The sequence below is a fragment of the Ceratocystis lukuohia genome (genome assembly GCF_044167205.1).
Source record: "Ceratocystis lukuohia strain C4212 chromosome Unknown Supercontig3_pilon, whole genome shotgun sequence".
Lineage (NCBI taxonomy): Eukaryota > Fungi > Ascomycota > Sordariomycetes > Microascales > Ceratocystidaceae > Ceratocystis > Ceratocystis lukuohia.
Window position 1 is genome coordinate 465,614 of NW_027263522.1, and position 18,196 is coordinate 483,809.

An 18,196-nucleotide genomic window follows, 5' to 3' on the forward strand; every position below is an offset into this window, starting at 1 on the left:
GTCCCCCGTCCTGTTTCTTTATCTCATGGCTGTCTTGTTCTTGTCAAAGGGCCTCCTCAGCAAACAAAGCTTAAACAATGTTTCGAGCTTGGTTTCTTGTTATCAGGCGCGCTGATACACCCTGTCCTTATCCCTGCTCCCTGCTCCTTGCCCTTGCTCTGCCCTGCCCTCCACCGGCTTTAGCAACATGGGGACTTTTCCCTCTTTTCCTTATTACTTGATGCAAATGCATCCCACGGCTCTAGGAACAGTCGCGCTGGCGCTACGCCCTTTGCTATGAAGAGTCCTCGTACAGAATGCAAGCGAGTCTACATGGCTTACAGACGCTAGTCTAGCGTGTCTGTCATACAAGCCGGGCCTCCCTCCCTGCCTCAGGATTTCTAGTCCGAGGCTGCCCTTTCCATCCGTCCACCGCCGCCTATATCACTTATATCCCCGGTTATAAAGCTTTGCACTTCGCCTTGTCCGCTCTACTATGCAAAGCTGCCTAGTCCCGCTTGCCTTGACACTCAAGACCTCAAGACCCTCATCATCGGTCGCGTCCCATCTCCTCCCCTCTCCTCTCCTATCCTATCCTCCCCTCTTCTCTTCTCCCTTCTCCGCTCTTTCCTGTGTCTTCGCCTGTGTTGTGTGCCATCTAGCCAAGGCTCAAACGGACGTGCAGGCAGTCCAGCCTATATCTATATCTATCCACCTTCACAGGCAATCTCCGGCCGGACGATGTGCAGCAGCAACGGCACAAGACAGGGTGTGTAAGACGGAAGAGGGGATGGCACTCTACTCAGCCAAGATCGGAATCGGACAAACTGTCCCTTCTCTGCTTGGCGCTCTTTTTTCCCTATGCGCACGAGCCAGGAACTCTTGTTGATGTAATTAATCTTGTTCTCTCCCATTGGTTGGAGAAGAAAAGAAGAGGGGACACCACGCCTTTTCTTCGCAAAGCCTCATTTCCACAAGTGCTTGCATGACATCAACCTCGCAACACGAGTGTGTATTATATAGCAAACAGCCGCTATGCTCTGCCTCTTCCCTCTCCTCCCCGCCCATCTCCAACTCCAAAAACGACAATATATATCTACCTACACCTGGCTCACTTAAGCTTTGTAGGGCTCTGTCCCTGTCTGACGACCTGCAGCTTGCCTAGCACCGGACCCATATCTACTGTGTGCTCCTCTGTATAAACCATCCTATTGCGACGTTATAGGCATGTCTTCGGTCCGACTTCTGGTCTTTGCACGAGCTCTCCAAACCTTGGCTACAATACAATATTTTATTGTTTATTAATTCTTTTGCGATGGTCCCTCGGTCTTCATGTCCGCACATCTCCCCCAGATTTCTAAATCCCGCCTATTTGTCAAGTAGCAATAATAATATGCATCGGGTCCTTTGGGCTCGCGTTTTCCAACGACATGGCCTACGCCGGAGCCTTCTGGAAGCGTGTCAAGCCGCAACGGATGTCAAGTCTTGCGAGAGTATGTAGTGTTATATTGCAACCCCCGTGGCTAAAATGCAACCCCAATGTACCCTTTTTTAGGTAAGCAGCCGCACAACTCTAACAAAGTTTGCCCTTATCTCCAGCTTTTCGCCCACATCAATTACCGTCACATCAACCAAATTCACTCATATCAGCTCCCTAGAATTGGCTACTGCCTGCTGCTGCAGAGTGCAAAGTGTAAAATCCAAAGCGTAAACTGCAACTGCAACTGCAACTGCAAAAAGTCTTTGCCGTCCCTAGCCGAGGCCCTTTTGTCTCTGCGACGCTGCAGGCTTACCTGTTTCCTCTCTTTTAGTGGAGTTTTTCAAAGATGAGCCGGTGAAAATCTGAAAGACCTGGCCCCATCGTTGCAGCAGCGTTCAAATACCTATTCGGGAAAGAGCAGAAAAAAAAATGAAGGGGTTAGCTATGCCGTTGTCCGCATCTTTAGGGTTATTGTCAAACAAATTAACGTACAGAGGCAGAGCCTGTGTTGATTCCATGCCCAGAAATAACTGATCACGCGTTGGCTCTTTGCGCACGAGACCGTTGCTGGCATCTATTATACCGTATTCCCTGAGCTGTGCGAGTGCTTTGTCCAGTGTTGATTTGACGCCCTGCACCTGCTCCATGCTCTGTAGGATCTCGAGGCATGCGTACGCCTTGTGACTTACATCCAGGCCGCTTTCGCGCCTTGTGTTTGCGCTCACTACTAGCAAAAAGACCTGGATATCCTCTATGAGAAATGTTGCATCTAGCGATACCAGACTAGAGATTAGGCCATTGACCTGCATATGTTGCAAGATATCCAGTGACTGGCTTGCGGCGTCAATGCATAGCATAGCCAAGTCCTGAAACGTCTTCCTCTTAGCTTCGATACCGGATTCGCCGGGGCCCAGCGCCGTATGCAGTAGAAATGGCCGTGTTGCTAGGATCATGGTGCTATAGTATCGAAGGTGCAGTATAGCAATACTACGACCGTGGCATTGTGTCGCGTCCTTGCAGTTGCGCAACGGCAGCGGAAGGTCATCCATCCACGTATGCAGAGTTGACACGCAGCCCATGACGTCAGCCAGAAAACGTGTGCAGCCTCCGGAGTCCGGTGTGATGTAGAGAAGCGCGCTGATGCGGCGGGAGAGCTGTGAGAGCTGGCTGGCTACCACCTGGTAGCCAGGCGGGATGTTACTCCCAGGGCAGAGGATTTGCTCGGTTGTCAGGTGCAGGTCTTTGATGGCGTCGGCTTCGCTAAGGGCCGGTGGATAGCCGTGAGTCAGCGCAATATCCATGTCAAGGAGGTAGATGGTGCAAAATATTCGGAGCTCAAGTTGGCGTTGGAACATGGGCCGTGCGTGCGTCTCTTTTTTGATATGGAGACCAAGGGTGTAGGCGATGCGGGCTGCAGACCCAATGTAAAGATATGCTTGGTCAGGGCACGAGCTCTGGTGGACCATGGCCTGGCAAAGAGATAGATGTCTGTCAGGTTTCTAGGCCATGGTGGCAACGGGTTGTCTTGGAGAAAAAAAAAAAAAGAGTTACGTACCAAAAGACATAGCGCTCGTATGCTGTCAATATCCGCCTTGTCATAGAGTTCTGGAGTCATTTCCTTGGCCAACGCTAGATACCGAGAAGGGGGGCTAGTGGCCACATTGGCCCCCCCGTACATTTTGCCTTCACTCTCACAAGTCATCGCCAAGATAGAATATAATGAGCACAACATAGACGGGGTCGCCGAGCGCATATCTCCAGAATAAAGGCTATCTAGCGATGCTTGGAAGCTTTCTACTGCGAACAACCAATAAACCGAGTGAATATCCTGGAAGAACCTAGTGACGCTCTTATTGCAGAGATCTCGTCGGGGAAGATAGATGCGACGTGGCGTCGATACACTAGCAGTTGGAGTTATGTTTCCAGATGGGGGAGTGCTTTGTGCTGCATCTGTAGATAGTAGATCTGGGTCTATGGAGCTCGAGGGTTGTCGTGCTTTAGCGGACTGTACCGCTGAGTGAAAGGCATATGTGCCTTCGCCTCCAACATAGCCTGTGGCAGAAGTCAGCTAGGTTTCCTCACGGGCCGGAAGATGAGGCTTACGGTGGTTTCCTGCACTATCGACACGCAGCCAGCTGGCGCGCCCTTGGATCTTATCAATTTCGTCCAAAGAGACGACTGTGTTCGGGACCAGTCCTGTCTCTGATGTTGAAATTGAGGGCCGTGTGCCACCCGAGCTTATGCTCGTAGCAGGCGACACTACCTTTGAGCTTGCCGTTTCCGGTCTATCATGAGAACTGCCATCATTGAGAGTGCTGACGAAACTACGAAGACTAGGGAGGTCTAGGGTCATGTTTGGCATAAAATGGTTAAGGGCCTTGGTCATATACCGGAACTGTTCTTCTGAGACCTGGTAGTATGGCCGTTGCCGCCGGCGGGACATGTCAACGCGGCATACTGAGCCCGTGTTTACGCAAAGCTGGCAAGGGCCGGGAACTAAACGCCGAGTTAGAAGAAGATTGAGACCCACGGACGGAGAGCAAAACCGGATTAGAGGACTTACGAGGATCGACACACTGTAAGCGGGCGGGGTTAGCATGTTGCACACAATAGACTATGAATCGAAAAGGCATTCATTATCACGTGATAAGTACCTTTGTCTTGCGGCTTTTGCACCGCTCGCAGCTCATGGGAGAGCGTTTTTGAGCTGGACGCTCCTTGGGTTTATCTCTTGGAGACATGATGTAGACTCAAGAGCAAATGCGGAGACACGGGAAAGCAAGAGAAGCGTGCAAAAGGACCGGGGAGGCGACAGAGGCTTATGTGCAAAAAAGAAAAACCGACAGGAAGGAAAGAACACGCACAAGTGAGATATGTGCGTATCATGTATGTAACCGACGGCTGGTTTTCTTATCTTGCCTCTTCCATCTGTATTAACCTCGGACCGCTCGCACGTCAGCTATGTCACATCTCTGTTTACTTCTATGCCTTTCTACACTTGTAGACCCTGTCACAGCTGTCACTCACGTCTACCACGCTGTGGCTTCTACTAGTTTAAGACCTTGAGTTGCCAGGCACAAATACAGAGACTCCTGCCCCTTCCCACTTCCCCAGACTTGCTCAAAGCACAAGAATCTGGGGAATGCGGGGGCTAGCGCGAACTAAAGAGCCCCTCCTAGCTCGATAGAGTAACCTATGAGCTGGGGGAACCTGGCTTTGGCTGTACGGCTAATGATAGTTTTGTATTATTGGACTGCATGTGAGGTTTAGGGGCCAATGATAGTGTGGGTAATGAATGATGGCCTTGGTCAGCGGCTAACAAAGACTTACTGGGTGGTGGCTTGGCTCTCGGTCAATGTGCCGTTTTGGGAAGCATCCGGACAGAGGATGCAGACAGGCAGTGGATGAGCGAGTGAGTGAGTGAGTGAAAGAGTATATGGCTATATGGCTGACCTAACTTATCCATAACTATGGGAGGGTGAGCCTGTTTTTACCGATTGACAAAAAAACAAAGAGTCTGCTCCACAAGTCATTGTTCGTGTGATGATGACTTGCCCCCTGTATATTATAGACAAAAAAATGAAGCGCTTGAGGTTCGAAGTTTTCCAGATATACTGGAGCACTGGGAATTGAGCCCAATGCGGGGGTCGAACCCGCAACCTTGAGATTAAGAGTCTCACGCTCTACCGATTGAGCTAACCGGGCGCTGCGAGGGTTGCTGGTTATAGCACGTGAACATGGGCACAAATAGGGTTAGCAGGGGTTGAGTAAGGTATTTATTTGCTCTTATGCCCTGGAACTTCCGTGAAACAGGCTTCTATGGCGCAGGGGTAACGCGTCGCACTTGTAATCTCCCGATTACAGTTATGCGAAGATCCGCGGTTCGAATCCGCGTGGAAGCATTTATTTTTGGGTGGCTCCGTTCGAGTCCTTCATTTTTACTGTTGAAAGAGCCAGTAGGTGGGTAGACGTTAAAAAATACATGGGAAAAACTGGTAGGTAGACGCTAAATAGTACATACATACGTTAAAAAATATACATACTGTTGAAAGAGGGGGCGGGTGGATAGCAAGCAGTGTCTGTAGGTAGACGTTAAATAGTACATACATACAGAACATTACGTTAATGGGCAACTCTCCCTCTTACAACCCTCGGGGGGGGTACCTTTGAGGTCTGGCGCCTCCCCTTCTTCCGGGCTGCTAGAGGACGACGCCTATGACACTGATAAGCGTCTTTCATTCTTTTCTTTTTCTTTGACTCTGTCATGGATTCAGACAATGAGCTGTGGAGCCTTGAGGCCGCTCTTGCCCAACTTTGAGGAACAATCTCGTCGTCGACTCGCCCCCTTTTTTCACGACAACTTTCGCGATCGCCAACTCCTCATCGCCACAACACCACTCCAACTCAAGGAGTTCACCTTCACGCTCAGGACTGAGTATTTGAGAGTTCACACAGTCCACACCTTTTTCTTATGTTTTGTTTTTTCTCGCGCTCCTCTGTCCTCGGACAGACTGGTGACTGTGGCAGGTCACTAGAAAGGGGGCTGCCTTTGGTCACATCCACACCGCATGAGGCAGCGGCCACCAGGGCGGTGGAAGGATAGACCATGAGCCCTCGGATGCTCACACAGTATGGTTGACTTTCTCGTCGCTTGACGGGATTCCCAGACTGCACTGGAATCTGCTGTCTTGCCTCCACGATCTTCATGGCTTCAGGACACATAGCAGATTTTTCAGAGGATCGAATGGTTGTGGGGAAGTTGGGAGTCGTTTCCACTTCTGGGTTTAGGGTTTGTCTGGGGTTTTTGTCGGTGGGGAAAGGGGGATGGGAAAAATGGGAAAACCGAAGGTGTTGCAGCAGCCACGCATGAAAGGACAAAACCACTGTACTCCGCCGGGGCCTACCCCCCGTGCCGACAGCCGGGGGCCTTTTAGACTAGTTTTTACACGGGGCCTCCACCAACCAAAAATATCAGGTAACCAATCCTAGATCCCGACAGGTACGCCCTCGGGCCGCGCTATACAGAGACCCTCCTGGCTATATTGCTGGACCCTAAAAAGTCATAGGAGAAGGTTGAAGTCTATGCGTTCCTGTCACTGCGGACCGCCCGGGAGGTGCTCCCGGCCGGAAGGCCGTCGTATTATGGTGAAATAGCTGTAGGTAGACGTTAAATAAAACATACATACATACATACATTACGTTAATGGGGGGTTGAGTCATATGCTAGCTAGGGGTGGGATTCTAGAAAGTCCCGTTCTTGAGTCTCTCGTTGAATCTGCTGATCTGAGGGTCATGACCGCAAATGAGAGACCACTACTGTTGCCCTTTGCTGCAGGCTAGATACTGGTTTGGTGGTTAAAGGCGGCGGGGCCAAGATTTAGATAGCTAGCTGGTATTCCAGCATGCATCTTGGTTGCCTATAGATTTATTGATGTACCCAAGTATCAACCACTGCCTTGATCTAGTTGCCCATCGTTACCATAGATTCTGCTGCCTCTTCTGACCACCGTTGCCAGGAGCTTTCAAGCTCCCTCGTTCCCTCTTAGAGTAAGGTAAGTAGTCTGGGAGACACCATTCCATATTCACCTCTTTCGATCAGCACTTGATATTGTGTCTGTGGTCATCTATCCTATCTTCTTTTTATTTCACCGCCGTCAAAGTGTCGCTGTCTGATACCGTCTTGGCTTTTTTGCCTCTTTACTTTGCCATTGTTAATATCACCACCGCCACCGTTTCCGTACTTGTCCCTGTCGTCCACTTCTTTCCACCTATTGCGAGTGTATAACCATGTATTCAAACGAAGAGGAGAGAAAACCACGGGGTTGCTCTCCTCAGGAGCTTTTCACCATCCATCATGTGTTCATGCCGCCCAAACTCCCTCAAAAGGAGGAAGATCACAAGGGCGAACACGAAATGGGTCTTGTACGAAGCTTGACGCAAGGAATTAGAGAGTTTCGTGATTTATGTCCTGCCGAGAATCGTGATTCTATCTCTGATATCTTGGCTGGATTGCAAGCCTTTGAACGAATCCATTTGGCTGATGATATGTCAGTCAATATCAGCAGAAAAATTCTAAAGGAAACACTAGACGCATCGCTACATACCGGTAAGAACCAAGCAACCTATCAAGAGTAAACCTGAGAATACTGACCTTTGTCTCGTGCATAGATTTGCAGGTTCCTTTGTTTGTCGAGGCCCAGAATGCGGGGATGATCATTTATCGCAGAAACGGGGTTGTCTCTGTCGAAAGTTTTGAGCTCAGTCCTTTGGATACAGCAGTTTATTCAAGCAATGCTCCTATCAAAAGAAGGTTTCCAGCCAGCGCAATAGCCATCGACGACTCTACCATGGTGAAACCGGAGTTCCGATCCGTCTTAGCGGAGACAGTCACCAAAATGAGTACACAATCTGCCCCTGGAACTATCCCAAAGGTTATGAAAGCTAGCGAAATGCATCGAGAAAGACGAACTCCCGCATCGGCTCACTTGGTAACTGGCCTTTTGTCAAGCTTTCTTCTGTCTGTAGGATCTGCTACACCCGTTATTGGACTCGAGAAAAACACCCATGATGAGGTATTCTGGAGCGACTGCTTCCTTCCGTGGAGAAGAAGCCCCATTTGGTTACTTGCCAGAGTATTTATCCAAATGACGCTTATACGCCGTGTTCCAGAGTCGGGCCAGTTTCTTTACAAGGCTATTATGGTATTCTACATGACTAGAGTGATGAGAGAAGCCTGTCAGACAGATATCCACAGCGACTTCATTTACGCCATGAGTGCAAAAGTTTCAAAACGCCTCCGGAAGATCATAGAGCTCAAATTTGTTAACGATGAGGATGAATTAGTCAAATTCTGCAACCTAGGGCTGGAACATGCTAGTCAAGTTCTCTATCACCGGCGAGATGCAGCAAAGGCCAAGGAGCTTCAAGAAATTCCCACCAAGCTACATAAGATAGGAGAGCCTGTTTGCTCTGTTTCCCTCGAGACTATAGAAGAGCATATTACCCCGCAACTGGAGGTTGAAAGAGACAGTATCTCTAATTTCCAGCCGATTCTTGAGGTCAAAATGTCCATTGAGCTTCCGGATATGGGTCATGTTTCTAGTATCGAAGATGAATTTGGACTCTTGGATCTCGAGGCATGGATCTTGGCGATACCATCGGAGTTTCCAAGAACGATAGAGGAACAGGGTCTTTGGCCCTTGCTACGCCGACTAATCATCGAATACCATGAAAAGGCAACCCTTTTTTACGAGCGCGATCCAATATCACTTTCTCAGGCAGCACTATACGCTCTAGAACTGTGGGTGAATCTTGACAAGGCTTGCATAATGGCTTATGGGCCTCTGGAAGAATATTCGCCTTCATTCCCTATTAAACGACTTGGCAGCCTTGTCCTGAAATCTGCTGGCGATATGGAGCGTTTGAGTCAGATTGAGGACTATGTCCAAAAACGCAATGATTCAGCCAAGTATGGCTTTCACTATGCCTGCTCAAACTTTGGACACCCAGAAGGCCTTGCCGTCAAACTGTTCGACTCAGACTTCAAGTTTGGCAAGCTGCTGTCAGAAATCCAAGCTCATGATGAGAGAAAACGGCAAGAAAAGGCCAATGAGCTTAAAGTGGCTAAAGACAGTTACAAGTATTATTTCGAATTATACCAATCTTTGGAATGCCAATGTTATGAGACAACCAGACACTATCGGTGGGCTAAACCGTGTCAGGCATGTGTGGCCTTAAAAACAGCCCAAGAATTGGAAATTAAGGTTTGTGAACGCGCACTTCCTTCTGGCAAGAATCGCCAGAAAGCTGTGGTAGTGGAGCTGTTGCTGCCGAGCTGGCTGAATGCTTGGAGGGACTCGACATTGCTTTTACACTCAGACCTCTTCAAGGGGATACTACAAGAGGATAGTGGCCATGCCAGGCCATACTTGACATTGGAGTCATACACGGCTCTGACTTTGTTCACACCAATTTGTCAGCAAAGAATTGTGACAATTGCAAGCCAGACGAAGCCCCATGAAAGGACACACAGAAGTGGTGCAAAGATCTCTGATACTGTTGTGGAAGACATCCTAGTTGAAAATGGCCTCCAATGGGAATACTGGCAGACCTTGCCTTGCCCGGAGTCCTATGTGCCCACAGAAGTAATGTGTTATCCTGTCAACGAGCTAAAGATATTCCAGTTCAAGATGCCGCCAGCGTCTACAGCTCTTGACTACTTCAGCTTCCGAGCTGGCGATTCTGCTGGGCCGTCCCCGAATGAAGTTATTTCCAAGCAATGGCAATGCCCTAACCATCTTTCTCTGGACGAGTTCAAGGCTCTGGCAACACTGCCCCTCGGCTACAGAATTCAATGGCCTAATATCCTGCTGCAGCTGGCCTCCCCGGTAGTTGATTTCAACAAAGAGGAAACCATAACCATGATTCTACAGTGCATCCATCAAATGGGGCCAAAAGGCAAGTATGGAAACAAGCGAGTTTCAGTCATGATGGTTGATGATGATTTAGCCTCTAAGATCATTACCTCCCTCAGTATTGCATTATCTCGATTTGAAGAGAACTGGGATTCTAGCGTGGCATTGATGACCCTCACATGCATTGCCACACGTGTGATGTCCTTGGTATCGACTCCCGACGTTGTGAGAGATGGTCTGATGTTCCTCAAGCACTCCCGCAAGGTTTCACTTGGTTGGATTCAAAAGCTCCAGCAGAAGCTCAACACGGCCAGCTATGAGCAGAAGCTCAACACGGCTAGCTATGATGAAAATTTAACCCGCCGTCTCAACCATTGCATTCTGACTTGTGCTGCCTCTTTCTGTATTGAAACAGAGTTGTTACTGCCTACTTTTAATGATGATGAAGTTCTTGAAGAATTCCTCCAAGTCGCCATCTTGAATGAAGAAATGGGCCGGTCATCAGAGGGTAAAACTACTTCCCAGATTGCTATTCAAAATAGCTGGAGAAGAATCTGCCGTGAAGTCTTCAGCAGCTTTGTTGAAGGAATCAAGGGTGGTGGTAGAACCAAAGCCATTGAGAACGCCATATCCTATTTTTGGCCAAGCTTCACAGCTGTTGGTGAGTGGACCTGTCAAGAAGGACCATTTCTCCATTGGGTGACTTGCTATGCCAAGAGTGCTGGTGCGAACCAGAGGCTTTATTTCATACAGTTTAGCCTTCTTACAGGCCAGTTGCTTGTGGATGGAAAGCGGCTCCGGAGGCTACCAGAAGCTGTTCAGAACCACCCCAGTTATATCAGTCTTTTCAAGTCAAATGTCTTTGAGGTCGCTCCTTCTGGCCTTGAAGGGTTTGCACATCGGGCTCGATGCAAGTTCCAAGGCCATGAATTGCATTTCGGTTCCAGGCTTCATGGTAGTGGTGGAAATGAGCCATACCATTTCAAGCTATGTGCTTTAAGTCCAATGGGAACTGAGCTGTATCTATTGCCTTCTAGTATCTTTGAAGATGAACTTCCTGCACATCTTGTTCAGAATTGTGTCCATTGGTACAACATGCAAGAAAATGTCGTTGAATTCCGTCCCCTGGGTGAGGCTTGGACTCACTCTAGATCCCATTGCAGACTGTATCGTTCTTGTGACAACAAGTGGATTTTGCGCCAAAATTCTGGCGCAGATACGAGCCGCGTGATTTTACCTTTGAGCTCACCGGAATTCAAGACTATCGCCAAAGTCTTTTCTTGCTTGGAAGAAGCAAGACATCTTGAAGTTAGTTTCCAAGCTGACACTGGTATGGTCAACATAAAACTCGCACGTTTCAAACTCGAGTTCTTCATGGACAGTAAAGCCCCAGCCCCAGACCTAGTGAGCAAGCAATATCGTGGCATGAAGGTGGCTCACAAGCCTGATCTCGGCACTCTCCACGGCCTTGATAATAAGCTTGTCCTTTGCGGGCTAGCAGACCCGTCTCGTCACAAGGTCCTAGTCCTGGATGGAATGGAGTCTGTCTTCCAGGCTAGTAACATAGGCTTTACACGGGTCTTGATTCAGCCCGTAGAGCCCTTCAAGATCCATGCCTACGACGTTGACTACACCTTGGGCCGACTGGTAGACAACGGCGACTTCTACAGCAAACTGTACCTTTGCTACATGCACGCCTTGACAAGTTTTTGTGTGCCTGATGAACTTACTGGACTAACCGGTACTGAGCAAGCCTTAGAAATTCTGAATTCAGCTGCTGTCCAATCCATCACGTCCATTTCAGAAGCGATGAGTGATATTCTGGCCAAGATATCAAGCCTGACACCTAAAAGGGCATTTTACCCCAAAGACTTGAAGGAAATGCAGACTATCAACTGGAGAAATGGCTTAGGATTTCTGGCACAGCACGGGTACTTCCATACTGCTGTCTCCAGACTAGACTCGAGCTCGTCAGAGTTCCAGACTGTTTTCTGTGAAACTAGTGTTCCTGTAACTTTACCAGCCAGAGATCAGACCCTAGTTGAGAGAGACATGTGGCGCTCAGCTTCGGTGAGAGTTTCAGAGTTTGGAGTGGAATCCTGCTTAACAACACCAAGCAACTGTATTCCGGAATACAACCGTGCCAGCTTTCACCAGAGTGGCCGGGATGATATCCTTATGGCCCCTTGCCTTGAGCAAACTTCAAAAGCCATGTTGGCTGTGCTCGAACAAAAGAGTCTGCTTTCCCAAGATACTGGGATTGCAATTAAAATCTATGCGATTCTCACCAATGAGCGGCTTGTCTTGGCACCTTCTTCGGGTAACACACATATCTTCACGGGGTATGATGGGCAGCATCTTGAAGATACTCTTCATTGCAACAAGGATCTGCTTTCCCTTTTCCAGATGCTATCAGGACATTCAGGGCCAAAGCCTAATGCTTTCCAGATGATGATGTGGGTTGGTACAGTGGCCCTAGGCAAGACTGAGATTCCTGATATCATCAAAATATGCATGGAAATTTGGCGACAACCTCAGATGGCTCTTCCCATCCCTGAATACCAGTTTGATTTGAGCTATGGCTATTGTTTCAGTTCCTACACTGTCACTGATGTTTTTTCCAAGTATGAAAAGCATCCTAGTGTGTGTCCCAAAATCGAAAACGAAGACTATGAAACAATGACACGAAAGAGACTTGGACGCTTGGTCGCTGGTGTTCAGGAAAAGCTTTCAAGGGACTTGTGTGCTGAAGTTGCAAAGCAATTTCCTCGGTTTTGCCCAACACTTCCTGAAGGCCACTGGGAGTCATGGTTTGATTCCAAGTCAATCAGGACCGAGTTAGGAGATGTGTTCAGACACTGGAATCAAAATCTCCTTTTACGTGACTGCGTTCTGAATCTGGAGGCGACCCTCAAGCCCCAGATCCCACTGGTTCAACAAACTTCGCAACCAAAGTCAATTGATATGGTGGTCAAGACTGCAAATTTTGTTGGTGAAAAGGTGAAAGGCTTAATCTTGGTGGAAAACATCTTCCAACTCACAGCTCCAGAAGTCCCTCCCATCCCCTCTGAGATGGCTATCACCGGACTGGATTCTGATATCCCGAAGCCCTACTCAGATTCCACTCAACGCACGGCAGAGCTTTACAAACTATTGAAGGGGCTCCAGAAGCGTGCGGAGACGGACCACAATAAGGCCTACCTGGAAAGACTAGAAGAGAGCATTGAAAGCCTTTGCCGCCAGCCGCCTTTGCCTCGCAGAACTCGACTAGTTGAGAAGGAGCTTCGCGCCAAACTAGACCGGCATGAGTACGATGGTTTGCTTTCAAAAGCAGATGATTTACGAGCTTTCTACGAGGATGAGGCGAGCAAAATCTTCAACAACATGGCTAGCGTGTATGATCAACACAGAAAGACGCACCATATGTCAGTTCATGACAATCTCCATCAACCTCGCTTCACGCCTGGTTACTTCCTTAAGAGACTCTCTGGCTATGGGTTTCATAAGAAATGGCAGTCTGTCATTGTGGCATACGGCGTTGCTATAACCCAGGTTCAAAGGGCTGCAAGAATTCGCTCCTTGATTCTTCAAGAAGAATGGGCTGCCTTGGAATCCGAGTTGGGTAATATTGCTCACTTGAACTGGAGTCCTGAGGAATATCCGAGCTCATTGCTTCTCGAGATCGACTCAGGTCTTATCATCCGAGAGGTGCAGCAAGACATTGCACACCTCATGATTAACCCGCCATCAGACCAAAACTGCGTCACGCAACTGAATATGGGCGAGGGGAAATCATCTGTCATCGTCCCGATCGTCTCGGCAGCTCTGGCAAACAAACAGCGTCTGATGTGTGTCGTTGTTGCCAAGCCCCAGGCGAAGCAAATGCTGGAAACGCTTTTGATCAGGCTTGGCGGGCTTGTCAATCGTCGTGTTTTTCAAGTCCCATATTCACGGGGCCTGGTAACCACAGAATCGCAAGCTCAGCTGTTGCTACGCCTATTGCAGGACTGCCAGAATGTCGGCGGTGTTTTACTAGTTCAGCCCGAGCATCTTCTATCGATTAAGCTTGCTGGTATACAAGCAAAGCTTGCTCAGTCGCCCTTTGCCGATACACTAGTTAGTGTCCAAGATTTCATGAACAGGAAGTCTCGTTTCCTAGTAGACGAGAGCGATGAAAACTTCAGTGTGAAATTTGAGCTCATTTACACCATCGGCGACCAACAGCCCATCGACAACAGCCCTCAGCGATGGTTTACCATCCAGGAAGTCCTTGGTCTTGTGGCAGCCCATATTGGGACTGTTCAAGAGAGGTTTCCCCAAAGCGTTGAGATATCACAAGACAAAGCAGGCTGCTTTCCCCGGATCCGCATTCTAGAGGCAGACGCTATGCAGTTCCTGGTAGAGAAGGTAGCCAAAGATGTCTGTAACAAAGGCATCGCTAGCTTCTCTATCATCACCCAGTCTGCTAGCCGTCGTAGACTGGCCGAGACATATCTTTTAAACGTCGATATCTCCGCTTCCGATCTTGTTGAGGTTGAAAAGGCTTTTATCAATGGCAAAGACACTGACGAGACTTTCAGCGCCCTTCTGCTTTTACGTGGCCTTTTTTCCATGGGCGTTCTGGCCTTTGGCCTGATGAAAAAACGATGGAGGGTGGACTATGGTCTCGATGCCTCTCGGACGCCAAAAACCTGTCTTGCTGTACCCTACCGGGCGAAAGACTGTCCCTCAGCAAGAGCAGAGTTTAGCCATCCCGATGCTGTGATGGTTTTAACCTCTCTGAGCTACTACTACCGCGGCCTAAGTGATGACGAGCTATTCCAGTGCTTCGACGTGCTGAAGCTGGGCAGCGAGCCAGATATCGTCTATGCCCTTTGGACTGACAAGCTTGTGGGTATTCCGGATTGCTTCCGTAGCTTCTCTGGCATCAACCTAGAAGATAAATCGCAGTGCACCCGGGTGGTCTTCCCGCACCTGAAATACTCCAAGTCCATCATTGACTTTTTCCTGAGCAACATAGTGTTTCCTAGAGAAATGCGTGAGTTCCCAGAGCGCATTTCCGCCTCAGGCTGGGACCTCAGTGAAGTCAAAACCAACCCAACCACAGGCTTCAGTGGAACCAACGACTCCCGAGATCTTCTGCCCCTGGACATCATACAATACGACCGTGAAAGCCTCAAAGGAACGAATGCCTTGGTGCTGAGTTATCTATTGCGCCCCGAGACTGGTGTTCATGTGATGCCCCGAAAGATGCCGCATAGCATAGACTCGGATGCTGTCATTCTCTTGAAGGCTGTGACTCAAATGACTCCGCCGGTACGGGTGATTCTCGATGTTGGGGCTCAAATTTTGGAGCTCGACAATGAAGGCGTCGCCAAGGAATGGCTCTCCATGATTCCTGAGGATGCCCGAACCCAAGCAGTTGTTTTCGTAAATGCCAAGGACGAGTTGACTGTTGTCAATCGCGAAGGTGTTGTCGAACCCCTACAGACTTCTCACTTTGCAGCACAGCTAGATGTGTGCCTGGTCTTCTTAGACGAAGCTCATACTCGGGGGATTGATTTGAAACTTCCCACGAACTACAGAGCTGCTGTCGCTCTGGGGACTGGCCTAACCAAAGACAGACTAACACAAGGTATGTATCCCTAGCTGCTATCCTCTTAAAGACTAGTCTAACATGGTGCAACTCCAGCTTGTATGCGCATGCGCAAACTCGGTCACGGCCAATCTGTGATCTTCTGTGTTCCTGATGACATCAGGAACAAAATTGCGCAACAGGAAGAAGATCCTTTACTACGCCAAGCAGTTCCAACTGTCCCAAGTATTCTCACATGGTGCATTCAGCAAACTTGGAGTTTCATCTCCGATGGAATTTACTTGTGGGCAAACCAAGGATCTCGTCACAGCCACAACCAAGGATATTGGAATGAGACCTGGAGCTCCGGCAATAACATGTCCATTGCTACTGCGCGGAAGTTTTTAGAGCCCGAAACGCAAACGTTGAAAGAGCGGTATCATCCATCACTTGCAACCACTGACCAACTTTCAAAACTGGGGCTTCCAGACCACCACCCTATCTCCAGACGAGTTCAGGAGTTTGGCAAGCATGGGCTGGCTGGATCGATGTTAAACGAGGAGCAAGAGCGCGAACTGGCGCCTGAAATTGAACAGGAGCGCGAGATTCAGAGAACACCTCCTATCGAGGCCAAAGTTCACACATGGAATATCGGCGTTTCAGATTTCATTGAAACGGGAGTTATGCCAAAGGGCCCTCATTTTCGCAAAGCTTTCCATATGTTTGCTGAAACCTCAGCCGGCAATTTTTATCCAGTCAACGAAATCTACAGTCACATATGGGCTACAAAAGACTTTTGCGAAACAGTTAAAACCAGCAAAGAAACTTCATGTGAAGCTATTCTAGATTGCTATCTTCGAAATGTCCAATGGATTCTAGCCAGAACTAGCCACCGACACAGCGGCTACAGCACTTTTGTCAATTGTGATCTACTGGTCATCAGTCCCTTTGAGGCTGAGAAAGCTGTGGATATCGTAAAAAGATCACCAGGCTTTGTGTCACTTCATTTGTACTCTCCGCGTGTCAACTTCGGTCTACCATCGCTTGACAATCTCGACCTCTTTGTTATCTCGGCCAACGCAAAGCATCAAGATGTACTTCCTATGACGAAAGAAACAGCGCCAAGCCTGATCCGCGAGCTGAACTTGTTCGCTGGCCAAATCTACATGTCCAGTTTCGACGAATATCTTGCCATTTGCAACTATCTAGGTATCACTACTAAGCCAACAAGAGAAGGTGAAGATATCGCCATAGACGGCTTCATCAACCGTGATATGCAAGGACGGGTTGGTGGTGGAAGCATTTTCTTCGAAAGCCCTGTTCCCTTCTTTCGCCGTGTCATGACGCTGAGACGCGGAAACTCTAGCATTCTACATAGCCACATGGGCGCAGTGCTAAACACGCGTATTCTCTCTCAATGCGACTTTGAAAAGTCAGCTACGGCCAATGCTGCGTCTAAGGAAAGCTCTCAAGCGTCTATGGCCAACAGCATTGCGAATGTGGCTCATTCGACTTCCAACGAGGACTCCACAACTCGCGACGTTGTTGTTAAATCCAAGATCGAGGGTGAAACCATTGCTGTGAGCTCTACGCCTCAAGCCAGCGACAATGAAAAAGAGAGCGAACCTGTGGGATTCTTCGATTTCAGCAAGCCATTTGTGGATAGGCGACGGACGGTCCCAATAGAGCTCAAATATGAAGACGAATCAGATCCCAGCTCTGGAGACTAATAAAAGAGCTAGTTATTACTGATTCCGGGTTTAGATGTAGTATATTTTGTTAGTCAAGTATAAAATAACCACGATGTGATTTGATCTTTACTTCCCTCCTGTGGGCCCATAGGGGCCAATCCTCTAATAGTAGCTTCTGAGACCTGACGAGATGTAAATAATGCAGTGTATACCTATATGATAGAAGTTCCCTTTTGCATAGCGCTCACGCATCTTACAACTCGGGATGCGATGCTTGGACATGCAACTTTAAGTGGGACTAAGTATAGCTGGTGACACAAAGAGTGGGTGTTCTGATTTCTAAGGGTTAAGCCTGGCCAAGGTTTCTTTCTATTTTATAATGAGAATTCTTCTGTGCACACTTATGAATTCCTATTTGCACCCTAAATTTTAATGCCCCACACCAAGTAGTTGAACCAATCACATAACCGGTCGGACAACATCAAATAGTTGTACTAGCCCTACTTTACAACATTCCTTTCCTCCTACTCCCATTGACTTGGCCGGCGCCATACTGAGGCAGTTGTATGGCAGTAGCCTTGGTCTGACATCGGTTGTGGGATGGTGATGGGATGACTTTTTTTGGCTTTCATAGACAGACGGAGACAACGGGAAGACACTTATCTCATCTTCACTGAAGATTGCAGTCTTTCGAGATCGCCCAGGCCCACGTTGAATAACTTCTGGCTCCTGAATCAAGAAGATGTCATTGTCTAGCCGCCAATCTGAATCAATTTCGAGCTTTGTAATGGCCTCTTTGCTGTCTCTTTTACTAGAATTTCATAGACATAAGGTAACTCATATTACTTCCTACAAAGGCTAGAACAAGAACATGTAAGAGGTATATATATAGGTGGGTGGACCTAAAGCCTGTAGTATTATTGTTAGGTGGTACTTTAAAAACTTGATAGTTAGTGCCAATATAGTGTACAGACCACCTAATTCATCTAGTTTTTAGTGTACATGCTCAAATCATTAGTAGTAAGAAGACTACGCTAGACTTCAGAAGGTGGGGTCT

General features: G+C 48.3%; 2 protein-coding genes across 2 annotated transcripts; one reads left to right on the forward strand and one right to left on the reverse strand.

Moving 5' to 3' along the window:
• Positions 1 to 1,786: 1,786 nt before the first annotated feature.
• On the reverse strand, positions 1,787 to 3,902 carry HOO65_030133 (aldehyde dehydrogenase; the record flags this gene model as incomplete). Its single annotated transcript, XM_071001985.1, has 4 exons — positions 1,787 to 1,862; positions 1,952 to 2,947; positions 3,298 to 3,511; positions 3,563 to 3,902. 4 exons carry the CDS (start codon positions 3,900 to 3,902, stop codon positions 1,787 to 1,789), a joined length of 1,626 nt encoding a protein of 541 aa, XP_070859812.1.
• A 3,344-nt stretch (positions 3,903 to 7,246) lies between these two features.
• HOO65_030134 (uncharacterized protein) lies at positions 7,247 to 17,178 on the forward strand (the record flags this gene model as incomplete). The annotated part of the gene is made up of 3 exons (XM_071001748.1): positions 7,247 to 7,565; positions 7,628 to 15,508; positions 15,566 to 17,178. The coding sequence occupies 3 exons, from the start codon at positions 7,247 to 7,249 to the stop codon at positions 17,176 to 17,178; spliced, it is 9,813 nt and encodes a 3,270-aa protein (XP_070859813.1).
• Positions 17,179 to 18,196: the final 1,018 nt, after the last annotated feature.